The sequence below is a fragment of the Cervus canadensis genome, chromosome 6, assembly GCF_019320065.1.
Source record: "Cervus canadensis isolate Bull #8, Minnesota chromosome 6, ASM1932006v1, whole genome shotgun sequence".
In the NCBI taxonomy this organism is placed as follows: Eukaryota; Metazoa; Chordata; class Mammalia; order Artiodactyla; family Cervidae; genus Cervus; species Cervus canadensis.
Window position 1 is genome coordinate 18,625,300 of NC_057391.1, and position 13,661 is coordinate 18,638,960.

The following is a 13,661-nucleotide window of genomic DNA, read 5'->3' on the forward strand; positions in this document are numbered from 1 at the left end:
CCTCAGATAGCCATTTTGCCTTCTTGCATTTTTTTTCCCCTTGGGATAGTTTTGGTCACCGCCTCCTGTACGGTGTTAGGAACCTCCATCCACAGTTCTTCTGGCACTCTGTCTACCAGATCTGATCCCTCGAATCTATTCTTCACCTCTTCTGTATAATCATAAGGGATTTGATTTAGGTCATACCTAAATGGCCTAGTGGTTTTCCCAACTGTCCTCAATTTAAGTCTGAATTTTGCAATAAGGAGCTCATGATTTGAGCCGCAGTCAGTCCAGTCTTGTGTTTGCTGACTGTATAGAGTTTCTCCATCTTCGGCTGCAAAGAATATAATCAATCTGAATTTCGGTACTGACGATCTGGTGATGTCCATGTGTAGAGTCGTCTGTTGTGTTGTTGGATGAGGGTGTTTGCCATGACCAGTGTATTCTCTTGACACAACTCTGTTAGCCTTTGCTCTGTTTCATTTTGTACTCCAAGCCCAAACATGCCTGTTACTCTGTGTATCTGTTGACTTCCTACTTCTGCATTCCAATCTCCTGTGATGAAAAGGACATCTTTTTTGGTGTTAGTTCTAGAAGGTCTTAGATCTAGTAGATCTTCACAGAACTGGTCCATTTCAACTTCTTCAGCATTAGTGGTTGGGGCATAGACTTTGATTAATGTGATGTTGAATGATGTACCTTGGAAATGAGCTGAGATCATTCTATCATTTTTGAGATTTCGGGCAAGTCCCAGGTGGTGCTGGTGGTGAAGAAACCATCTGCCAATGCAGGAGACATAGGAGACACAGGTTCTATCCCTGGGTCAGGAAGATTCCCCTGGAGAAGGAAATAGCCACCCACTCCAGTATTCTTGCCTGGAGAATCCCATGGACAGAGGAGCCTGGTGGATTATGGTTCATAGTGTCACAAAGAATTGGACACAACTGAAGTGATTCCCATGCATGCACTGCATTTTGGACTGTTGACTATGACAGCCACTCCATTTCTTCTGAGGAACTCTTGCCCAGAGTACTAGATATAGTAGTCTTCTGAATTAAGTTCACCCATTCCTGTCCATGTTAGTTCACTGATTTCTAAGATGTTGATGTTCACTCTTAACATGTCCTCCTTGACCATGTCCAGTTTACCTAGATTTATGGACCTGACTTTCCAAATTCCTGTGGAATATTGTTTTACAGCATCATATTTTACTTTCACCTCCAGACACATCCACAGCTGACAGTTGTTCCCACTTTGGCCAAGCTGCTTCATCCTTTCTGGAGCCCTTTGCTTTCCCCAGTAGCATACTGGACACCTTCTGACCTCGGGGCTTGTCTTCTGGTGTCATGTCAGAGTGCCCTTTCATACTGTTCACGGGGTTCCTTATCATCCTGTTCATGGGCTCCTTGTGTCAAGAATACTGGAGTGGTTTGTCATTCCCTCCTCCAGTGGACCGTGTTTTGTCAGAACTCTTCAATATGACCTGTCCTTGTATGGCTCTGCATGGCATGGCTCATAGCTTGATTGAGTTATGCAAGCCCCTTCGCCCCAACAAGGCTGTGATCCATGAAGGGCCATTTATTTCCTTATTGATGGATTTTTTTCTCAGTTATATTCTGGTAAGAGAACTGGGTGGTGGTGATGGAGGTGGTGGTAATTCTGTATGATTTATTTCCATAACAGAGTCATCTTGTGCATTGTAGAGTATACAGTAACATCCCTGGCCTCTGCCCATGAGATGCAGTAGCACTCCCAAGTTGTGACAACTAAAAATGTTTCTAGATATCGCCAGATGTCTCTCAAGAGACAAAATTATCCCCAGTTGAGGACCATTTTCCTGGAGCAGTGCTGTCCAAAGGGAACATGATGAAAGCCACATACATAATTAAAAATTTTCTGGAACACATGGCACTACTAAATACAATAATTTATACAATGTACTGGTTAAAGTGAAATCTAGTTCTGCCAAAGCAATAAAGTTTATGTTTAGTCCTGCTTCAGATCCTACATTTACATTCCCTCAGTCAGTCTAGCCACATTTCAAGTGTCAGTAGCCACATGTGGCTGGTGGCTATTGTTTGGGTAGAGCAAGTGTAGAGCTTCGTTGACTAATTCAATGTAAGCAGGTAATCTTAATTTGTGTAGTTCAGTAAACAAGATATGGAAAGGAATACCCGTCTAGTCAGCTTGGTGGTCAGCCTTTACTGATCAGTGGGGATGCTAGAATACAATCAGATTGTTCCTCACATGTTCCATTAGCCAAACTGATAGTACCATCTTCAGTATCACCTGATTTCTTACTGAACACCTGTCCAGTTACCAGCTTCTGCCTATACTTTACTCCCTTTCCCCTACTCTTTTTTCCAGCTAAATATTATACAAAGAATTCCTAGGACTTGAAAGGGATTTTTTTAAACCTACACTTACTGGAAACATAAGGAACCTTAAGATAAGGTATACAAAATTTAAGCTCTTAGAGTAGAAATTTTAATTGGCTACTTGTTAGAACAAAGAATCTGGAATAGGAGAGCTGAGATAGGTTATTTTTAAAGCTTTTATATTTTATCTTTGTAGAAGTACGTTCAGAGGACAAATAATAAGAATTTGATTTCTTATATAAGAAATAAAAGTGAGAATTTCCATGATTCTCATTTGTTTATTCAATAATTATTCAACAAGTATTTATTAAATGCTCTTTACGGTAGACCCTATTCTAGGTACAGGAAATAGAGTAGTGAACCAAATAAGAGAATTTTGCTCTTAGGGAGTTCATATTCTAGTGGGCAAGAGTCAGGCAATAATCATATGAACATAAAATTTCAGTTTATAATAAGTGCTGTGCAGAAAATTAAGACAAATTTAGTAATTTCCTAGTTACATTACTTTGAATTTTAAGGATAAATAGGAGACAGAAGATTGAGTAGACTTTCCCATCTTGAGTTCTGTAGGCTTCTCAACACTTCCATTATGTGGTAGAAAAGTCTGAGAAGCATTGCTTTGCCATACCACTGTCTCAGGAAGCTTCAGAAGAATATAAGAGCAAGACAGTGTTGGTGTTCTTCATGCTCGTGTTTCCAGACCCAGGCACAGGACTTGGCATATAATTGGGTAGGAAGAGTGTGACCAGTGTATTTTGGTTTAATATCTGAATGTAGTATAGGAAAATGTCTAAGTAGGTGAATGGAACACAACAGTGCTTCAGGTTAGATACAAGTAATTATTCAAAGTATCCTTGTTTCTGCCAGAGTCTTATGAGATGTGTAGATAGACGTTAGTTAATAAATTATGTAGACCTCAAATTAGAAAGAAATTTAGAAACTGAAAGAAAAATGTGGCTAGAAATCTAGATAGTAACCGGACTGGCTCTAGTGAAAAAGAAAAACCAAACAAATTATTAGACATCCTTCTCAATTATTAATCTTAGGAACTAGTTAAGAATATTTCAAAACATTTCCATGACTTTTATAAATGTGTTAAGAATTGATATATTTGGTTAATCTTTTGATCACATTTGTTTGGTTCCAAACCAAATATAGCTATTGAAATGGGGGTGGTGGTAGAAATGTATCCCATTCATTGAGTAGTTTTATTTGAAAGGGAGAGAATTCAGAAAATACAAATGCTAAAGCGCATGGTGACTGACAGCAAAATGTAATTTAGTAATTAAATAATGTTATGTTTTAGTGGAATGATAGATTGGAACTCAGCTGCAAAAGAAACAGGTTATAGTTATAAAAATGCTTAATGTTGGATTATAATTGACAATAGTAGGAAAATTAGATTAGAAAAAAGAACAAGTGGAGGACTTCCATTACTGGGAAGATTGAGTAGTCTTTTCCCCTGTTCTTCCTGTTGCATACAACTGAAAACTCTGGACATAACGTGTAAAACAGATGTAAGACCCTGAAAGGTGGAGAGATGAAGGGGCCTTAGACCTAAGAAACAACATGATGTTAAGTTCCCTGGGTTTTGTTTTTACCTTGTATATCCTAGCTGATATATATTATAAGAAGCTGATAACCTGGAAACATCACTAGGCACAAACAAAAAAGCACTCCCAAAGTGTATTTTCTCTATCCAAAGGACCAGAAAGGGGCAGCAAGATAAAAACTACCCTAACTACTCTAATCATTCCTACTCCAGCCAAATACCACATAAAAAACTGTGGCCCCATCCTCTCCCATGCCAGCAAAGGCCTAGACTTCTACCTTCACCAGGTTGTGATGAAGTCTCCCATCCTCCCTGCTCTATGGTGTCAGAGGCTAAGTAGACAAAGACTTTCATCCCAACCAGCAGTATTGAGGCCTCGACCCCTGCTGTATCAGTGGAGGCCCCTGGGGAGCCTGGACTTTTATCCCACCTGGCAATAGAGACACTCTTTCCCAGCTTCCCTTCTCCACTAGGCTGGCATCAAGGGAGGCCTGTGGAGAGTCAGGACTTTCAGTACCTTGTAATGTCAAACCCTCTCTCTTCATGATGTTACTGGACGCCATGTGGGGAACAGTAATGAGGCGCTCTTACTGCACCCAGCCAGGGAGCAGTCTCAGTGGAGGTGCAGTGAGGAGCCAGACCTCTCAGTCCTGCTGAGGCATAATGAGGAGTCCCCCTTCCCCCTCAGATGTCAGTGAAGACTGAGAGTGGAACCTGGACTTCCACCTCCACCTGACTTAATGAGGTAGCACCTCCCCTTTCCACTGGGTGTCAGAAGAAGCCACCTGAAGAAGCAAAAGGTTCAGTAGGATCCAGAATCTTATAACATAATGCCCCAAATATCCAGATGTCAATGGAAAATTGCTCACCGTACCAAGAATGAGGAAAATCTCAAATGAGAAAAGACAATTTATGCTTAAACTGAGATTACAGGTCTTTGAATTATGTAAGAAAGATTTTTAAAGCAGTTATCATTAAAATGCTTCAACAAGGACTTATGAATACATTTGAAATAAACAGAAAAACAGAATATCTCAAGAGATAAATAGTCTCTTCAAAGGAATAGAAGATTTAAAGAAGAACTAAATGGAAAATTTTGAACTAAGACAATAACAACTACAACAAAAAAACCCAACTCATTAGATGGGCTAACAAGAGACTGGATGGGATAAAGGAAAGAATTAGTGAACTAGAAAAAAAGGGAGACAAAACAAGATGATTGATATTAGGACTGAACCAGGGGTGCCACTACAGACCCTGCAAACATCAAAAGGATAATAAGAGAATACTATAAACAACTACTAGTCATGTAGTCCGGTAGTCATGTATGGATGTGAGAGTTGGACCACAAAGAAGGCAGAATGCTGAAGAATTGATGCTTTTGATCTGTGATGCTGGAGAAGACTCTTGAGAGTTTCTTGGACAACTGGGAGGTTAAACCAATCCATCCTAAAGGAAATCAACCCTGAATGCTCATTGGAAGGACTGATGCTGAAGCTACTTTGGCCGCCTGATGCCAAGAGCCGACTCTTTAGAAAAGACCCTGATGCTGGGAAAGATTGAAGGCAGAAGGAGAAGAGGGCGACAGAGGATGAGATAGCTGGAGGCACCGCTAATTTAATGGACATGAACTTGGGCAAATTGCAGGAGGTGGTGAAGGACATGGAGGCCTGGCCTGCTGCAGTCCATGGGGTCGCAAAGAGTCAGACACGACTTGGTGACTGAACAACAACATGAACAATTGTATATCATATAAGTTTGACTTAGACAAACCATTTTCTCTAAAACACAAACTACCATATCTAACCCAATATGAAATAAGTTAAGTAGCCCTCTTAACTCTTAAGGAGATTAAATTTGTAATTTTAAAACTCTCCCCAAAAGTCTGCAAGTCCACATAGCTTCATTGGAGAATTCTATCAGTGTTGAAAGAGTTAGAACCAATTCTACACAGTCTTTCTGGAAAATGGAAAGAATTGGAGCTGATATTATATAATGAGAGTTTTATTATGCCTCGCATTTTGAGTGCATGTAAATTCTGTGTTATCTTGCCTGGGAAACACTATGAACAGAGGAACCTGGAGGGTTACAGTCTGTGAGGTCACAAAAGAATAGGACATGACTTAGCAGCTAAACAATAAAATTAAAAACTTTTGCTCTGTGAAAGACCATGTTAAGAGGATGAAAAGATAAAGCTACAGATTTTTTGTGGGGACAAAATATTTGCCAACCATATATCAAACAAAGGAGGAGTACCTAGAATGTGTAAAGGTATCTCAAAACTCAGTATTTAAAAAAGTATATAGTTCAGTTAGAACGTAGACAGAAGAGTTAGATAGTTCAGTTCAGTCACTCAGTGGTGTCCGACTCCACGACCCCTTGGACTGCAGCATGCCAGGCTTCCCTGTCCATCACCAACTCCCGGAGCTTACTCAAATTCATGTCCTTTGAGTCAGTAATGCCATCCAACCATCTCATCCTCTGTCATCTTAGATAGATGGTTCACCAAAAAAGATGTCCAGGTGGTAGATAAGCACAGGAAAAGTTGTTTAGTATCATTAGCCATTAGGAAGTGCAAATTAAAACCACAACATACCACTGCATACTTAAAGAGTGACAATGCCAAATGTTGTCAAGTATGTGGAGAAACGAGATCACTCTGGCATCGCTGGTAGGAATGTGAAGTGGTGCAGCCACTCAGAAGAACTGTTTCACAGTTTCTGAAGAAATTTATTGCAACTGTCATATCACCTAACATTTACATTCCTGGGCATTTATCCCACTGAAAACGAACTTAGGTTCAGACAGAAACCTGCACGTGTATATTTATAGCAGCTTTATTCATAATACCCCCAAACTAGGAACCACCCAGCTGTCTTTCATTGAGTGAAGGATTAAATAAACAATGTCTATTCATACTCTGGAATTACTGTTCAGCAATAAAGGGAATGACCTATTGACAATTGCAACAACCTGGATGAATCTCCAGAGAATTATGCTAAGTGAAAAAAGCCAGTCCCCAGAGGTTGCATACCATGTGACTATTTATGTAACATTCTTCATGAAATGCCAAAATTATCGAAGTGGAGAACAGGTTAGTGGTTGCCAGGGGTTAATGAGGAGGTGGGAGAGGGAGGGAGGTAGATCTGGCTATAAAAGAGCAGCAGGAGGGATCCTTGTGGTGGTGGGAATGTCAGTCTCCTAGTTACAGTTTCACAAGATCTTACTGTTGAGGGAAACTAAGTAAAGGGTCCATGAGATCTCTCTGTATTATTCCTTGGACCTGCATGTGAATCTACAGGTACCTCTAAAAAGTTTAATAAAAAAAAGCAAATGAGAGTGTATGTAAGATTAGCTTTCACCTACCCTTCCTCCCCTGCTGTTTTAGAGGAAGAGGTGTCTAAGAAGTTCTTTTGTGCTCTGGATTTTATTTTCCATTTTCTCCAGTACTTTTGTGAATCCTCTTTTCAGATATTTTCCTCTCCATTGGCTACCTCTCTTTTGTCTTTTAAAACCTTACCTGTCTCTAACTCAAATAACAACACATAAAAACCTAAATTAAACAAGTCATTTTCCTTCTGTGTTCCCCTTCACACTTAACTGCTCTGACCATAAGAGTCTTTTTTGAAGTGTGCTTCTTCCTCAGCTTTTCTGTCCAGTCTGTCTGTCATTTTACCTCCTAAATATCTCTGAAATTCACGTGTGTTGCTAACACCTTATTCCAAGCTGCTGTTGACTGTCATGTCAATTACTTCAGTAGCCTCCTTTTAACCCCACATATACTCTGGCCTCATTCCAAATGCCCTTGCCATAGCAGTCTTTTCAAAGCCCAGGTCTTAATTACATCATTGCCAGCTTCCCACCCACTTTTAAAGATGTTTAATGGACTTCCATTTTTTTCAAGTTAAGGACTCAAATTCTTAAAATGACCTTGTGTGGTCTGGCTCCATCCTCATATTTTTGCTTTTTTAATTCTTACATCTAGCCATATTTGTGATTTTTGAATCCCCAGATACACTGTGATCCTTTCTGTCACAATCCTTTGCATGTGCTAGACTTCCTTTTTGAAATCTTTCCCTCCCTTTCGTTATTAGTTAGTTCCTATTCATTCTTCAGATCTCAGCTCAAAGGTCATTTTTATCAGTGAAATCTGATAAAAATCTGATAAAAACTGATTTTCTGACACATTCTTTTGGTATACCATTGTGTCGTGAAAGTTGCTCAGTAGTGTCCAACTCTTTGCGACCCCATGGACTGTAGCCCATCAGGCTCCTCTGTCCGTGGAATTCTCCAGGCAAGAATACTGGAGTGGGTCACCATTTCCTTCTCCAGGGTAACTACCTGACCCAAGGATCAAACCCGGGTCTCCTGCATTAGAGGCAGATTCTTTACTGTCTGAGCCACCAAGGAAGCCGTAGAGTTACCATTTTTTTATGTCCGTCTTTCCCTCTGAATTGCACGACAGCACTGATTTTGTTTTTGCTTGTTTCAATACCCCAGCTGTTACCTGACATACATAGGGACACCAGTAAATAATTGTTAAATGAACGAATAAATTCCTTTCTTTAACTTAATCATCCAGCTTTTCAAAATAGTGGCCATCATTTCATGCCTTCTCTTTACCCTTATTGTTACTGCCATGATTCATCCTCTTCTCCTTAATTCCATTACAATGACTTTACAACTTCTACTTGTTTCTTCACTAAATCTGACCATGTTATTAATCTGCTCAAAAGCCTTTCCCTTTGGCCAAAGAAAGGTCTTAGCACACCATGCTCTCCTCAACTGACCCCTGGTTACTCAGAGACACATGTGTACATACACTCCTTAGGTCCAGCAGTGCTCAGTTTGGGTCCGTTGACCATGAATACTTTTCCACTTACTGTCTCTGTTGACTACATCTTTGAATTTTGGAGCTCTAAGAGCTTGATTTCCTTTGTTCTATAAGCCACCGTATGTTACGTGAACCCCTTAAATCATTTCTGAGAAGCTGTTGGGCGTTCTTCCTCCCAGACTACTTTTAAGGAAAGTAAAATCAGCTGCGTTAAGAAAGACTGACTGCTACTGTTCTTGTACTCACGGCAAATATGAGACATATCAAGTATCAGGAATGCTTCTTAGTATAACTATTAGATACAAACTGCTGTACCTCAGTTTCAAAAGTACTACACTAACTAGTGTTTCAAATCATGTTCCATTCAGCTGGGTGTCATATGTGTGTAGGGCTGATTTACCCTTTATGAATATTGTTTTCCATTTATGAAACATAGTAGAAAATTTAACCAGTAGTAAAATATAGGATATTAATTTTTGTAAATTTGCCTTGTTTTGTGAGGCACCCAAACCTTGTTTTATCTCTGTTTCTTTTATCCTAGTCATTCTTTCTTGCTTTCTTCCCTTGTATGTTGTCTAGCTTCTCTATCACATGAAGTTGTAATTTGAGGGTGTAATTAAGATAGTTCACATTGGAAGGCCACTTGATAAATTTAGTCATGATCTTTCAGAGTATTTCTTAGAGAAGTCACGACATCTGATTCTGGTTTTCCCTTCTTGGTACGGAAACTTAATCTTGCCTCTTGGATTCAGAAAGACTAATTACTCAAATTCACAGTGTACTAAAACTTAAGCCGGTATAGTGCTTTACTTACAATGAGAATTGTGTTAAGCATGGCCCAGACTGAATAGTGATTTCCTCTGATTTTTCTTTCCCATCAGGAATTCATATGAAAAGCCACATTGTAATCAGAACATTTTGTTGAGCATAAATACAGTCAGGAACTATAACAATATTAAGAGCTATGAGAAAAACCTGCCTGTGAAAGCCCAGTTAGTGACAAAACCTTAAAGTAAAAGTAAAGTTGTAACTCTCCAAAGTGTCCAAATTTAACTAAACTTATTAACTTTATAAAAATTTCATCAGAATATTAATTTGTGATTTCTTCCTTGATGTTACAGAATGATTTGGCTTTCCTTTTAAATATACTTTTCGAGAGAGAGAGAAAGGGAGGGAGGGAGTGGGACAGGAAATGAGATTTTCTTGTGGTAGCTATTTCACTTTCCAGGGATTACTTCAAATAATGTAAATATAACATACTACAATGTTACAGATAGCAAAATTCCTTCATAAAAATACTTTACCTGCACAAAAATTAAAAAATATATATTCTCTTTAGATAGACTTAAGTCATGTAGAATTGGGTCAGTAATGTTTAGCATCCTTGCTGATAATGATGTGCTGGTGGCTAGTTTGTGCCCTGTTGCCACACCCAGGAAATTGCTCTCTGTCAACCACTCTTCTGTCTCCCTTCCCTTCCTCTTTTCCTCACTTTCCTAGCCAAGCCACCATTGGAAACTTTCAGTAGGCACTGTGACCCCATGACTTACTGTTTCTGATCTGACATGTTGCCCTCTCTGTTAGTCATTTGAATGTGGCATCTCTGTGCTGGTGTGACTCTCAGAGTGAAACCAGACTTCAGAATTACATAATTTGAAAAAAAAAAAAACTGGGTGGAGTGGTTAAGCAGGGATGGATTGTGGGGAGTGGAATTGGTCACAACAGTGGTATCCCTTTGGGAATAATTAGTGTCAGAGATAATTCATTGTAACATTTTGATTTGTATTTATGATATTTATGCATGTGAAATATGAGCAAAGTAAATTGGACTAAATTAAATTTTGATATTTTACATTGGTCTCAGTCCATCTGTAGCTGTATAAATAATATAAGTGTTTTATCTGTTTTATGTAGAGAGTTTTTCAGGTATCATATTTCTCATTCTGAAACATATCAATATTTTTAATGCAGCTCTGGAAGGTTGGTATTGCTGGCAGGTGGTAGTCTGGAGATCAGTGATGTCACCGAGGATGATGCTGGGACTTATTTTTGTATAGCTGATAATGGAAATGAGACCATTGAAGCTCAAGCAGAGCTTACAGTACAAGGTATGCAAATATTTATTGTATAAATTTAAAAAATACTGTTGTACTTTATGGGTTTTCTAATTGTTAAACATTAATGTAGAAGAAGCAAATACAGCATAATAGTTAAAAGTCTAAGCTTTAAACCAGGCTGCTTGGGCTCAAATGCTGGGTCTTGTATTTCCTAGCTATAGAACTATAGGAGATTTACTGCTCTGAGCCTCATTTTCCTCATCTGTAAAGTGAAGATAATAAAGAGTACTTACCTCATTGGAGTTGTTTTCAGGATCAGAAGAGTAGTACTTGTAAAACTCCCAGAATGGTGACTAGAATATGGTATAAGCTCAAAATTAGTTGTTGTTATCTGTAGTACAAGGTAGAGAAGGGTGCAGTCTGGGGCATTTGGAAGATCACTTTTCTTGTCTCAGAATGCTTTATTTTTCTCTGACCAAGAACCACGTATCCTAAGCATTGGTGTTCCCACCTTTCAGGTGAATAGATCACCCAGAAAGGAGAGAGCTGTGGCTTTCAATGTAACACCTGTTTGATTTTATGATTTTTTTTTTTTTCTTTTCAACTAATGCTGACCATCAGAGCATCTCCCTTATAGGTTCTGTGATTCGGAAGTCAAAGAAAATGGCCATGGCATATACACATAACCTCACCATCTTCCTTGCTCTTCCTCCATCTGGAAATGTACTGTCAGAGGAACATTTGCTCTCTCTCCTATGACTTGTCTGCAAATATTTGTTTCAAATAAAAATCTTGAAGACCTCTGTTACTATTAGGGAAATCTGACACTGCTTGGATATGTGGAAGTATATGTTAGCTCATGACATTCAAGTTGTCTCCAAGTGTATTATATTTGATAAACTGCTTCCTGCTGTGTGATTTAGGGTGGTTTCGTGTTTTATATGAAAGTCTTTCTCTTGGTACATTTTGTGATTTTCAGAGTGGGAAGTAGTTACATTCCTATTCTGATAGGAATTGAGCAGCACATTGGGGTTCTATGCTGGCAGAGGCATAGAATGTTTATATTCTCTACTGCTATCTGTGGGTGGATTTATAACCTCTGAAAACCAAAAGAGCAGGTCTTAAAGTTCATATAACTATTACCTCACTTGAGCTCAGCCGTTGCTCTGGCTAGATGGAAAGTAGGTTTAGACCAATTCTAGAATGACCAGTTTATTTCTTTGCCTCTGTGTAGGTGGAACTGGACATATAAAATATTAGTGAACTCCATCTTATTTGGAACTCCATCTCATTTACTCTACAGACTGTCAAGTTAGTAGAAGAAAGTATAGGAGGATAACTTTGTCACCTAGGAGCAGGAAAAGATTGTTTTATTTAAAACTTTGGATGCAGAAATCATGAGGCAAAACATTGATGGCTTGGATCATGCCAGATAAAGCATGTTTTTCTTGAATGTTCAGATGATGAAGAAGAAATGAGGAGCAAAGGATGGGTTAAATATTTGGGTAAATCTAAGTGGATGTTGACTATGTAGAATGATAATGTTAAATGGGATTTAAAATAGAATACACACACACACACACACACACACACACATGTATAAGTCAGGAGTAAGGATGTGGACTTAGTCTTCTAAGATTCTTAAAATGTCCAGGAAGTGGTAAAAGTACTATGTTATATTAGAGGTTAATAAGGCAGGGATGTGTCCTGTAATCTTTGTGGGAGGCTTTGAAAGAACAATAGAAAAATAACTATAACAAGATAATAGAAGAAGAAAGTAAAAATAAAAAGTTCTCCAGAAGAAGGTAAGAAAAGAAAAGAAAAGGAACATAGAATAAGGTGGACTAAGAGAAAGCGAACAGTGAAATGGTAGACTTTTCATATTATTAAGAGTTAATATAGAAGGAAAATAAAGTGATTCTAAATATGTATTGTTGTTGTTCAGTTGCTCAGTCATGTCCAACTCTCTGTGACCCCACAGACTGCAGCATGCCCAGCTTCCCTGTCCTTCACTATCTCCCAGAGTTTGTTAAAACTCATGTTCATTGAGTCAATGATGCCATCCAACCATCTCATCCTTTGTCACCCCCTTCTCCTCCTGACCTCAATGTCACAGCATCAGGGTCTTTTTCCAGTGAGTTGGCTCTTTGCATTAGGTGGCCAAAATATTGCAGCTTCAACTTCAGCATCAGTCCTTCCAATGAATATTCAGGGTTGATTTCCTTTAGGATGGACTGATTTGATCTCCTTGCTCTCCAAGGAACTCTCAAGAGTCTTCTCTAGCACCACAGTTCAAAAGCATCAATTCTTTGGCACTCATCCTTTTTTATGATCCAACCCTGACATCGTGTACATGACTGCTGGAAAAACCATAGCTTTGACTAGATGGACCTTTGCTGGCAAAGTGATGTCTTTGCTTTTTAATATGCTGTCTAGGTTTGTCACAGCTTTTCTTCGAAGCAGCAGGTGTCTTTTCATTTCATGGCTGCAGTCACCATCAGCAGTTATTTTGGAGCCCAAGAAAATAAAATCTGTCGCTGTGTCCACTTTTCCCCCATCTATTCGCTATGACATGATGAGACCAGATGCCGTGATCTTAATTTTTTAAATGTTGATTTATAAGTCAGCTTTTCCACTGTCCTCTTTCACCTTCATCAAGAGGTTCTTTAGTTTCTCTTCACTTTCTGCCATTACGGTCATGTCCAGGCAAGAATACTGGAGTGGGTTGCCGTTTTCTTCTCCAGGGTATCTTCCCGACACAGGGATTGAAACCAGGCAGGTCTCCGGCATTGCAGGCGACTTTTTACTGTTTGCGTCACCAGGAAGCCCAAATATATATCTCCTCATAACATAATCTC

At 39.0% G+C, this 13,661-nt stretch overlaps 1 protein-coding gene across 4 annotated transcripts in view; it reads left to right on the forward strand.

Annotated features, from left to right (window-relative positions):
• The window catches only part of NEO1 (neogenin 1), a 218,571-nt gene that overhangs the window by 77,415 nt on the left and 127,495 nt on the right, over positions 1-13,661 (forward strand). For all 4 annotated transcript variants that reach the window (XM_043471016.1, XM_043471017.1, XM_043471014.1 and 1 more), the window contains exon 5: positions 10,718-10,854. In XM_043471016.1, the coding sequence (XP_043326951.1) occupies positions 10,718-10,854 (137 nt within the window). The remainder of the gene's footprint in view (positions 1-10,717; positions 10,855-13,661) is intronic.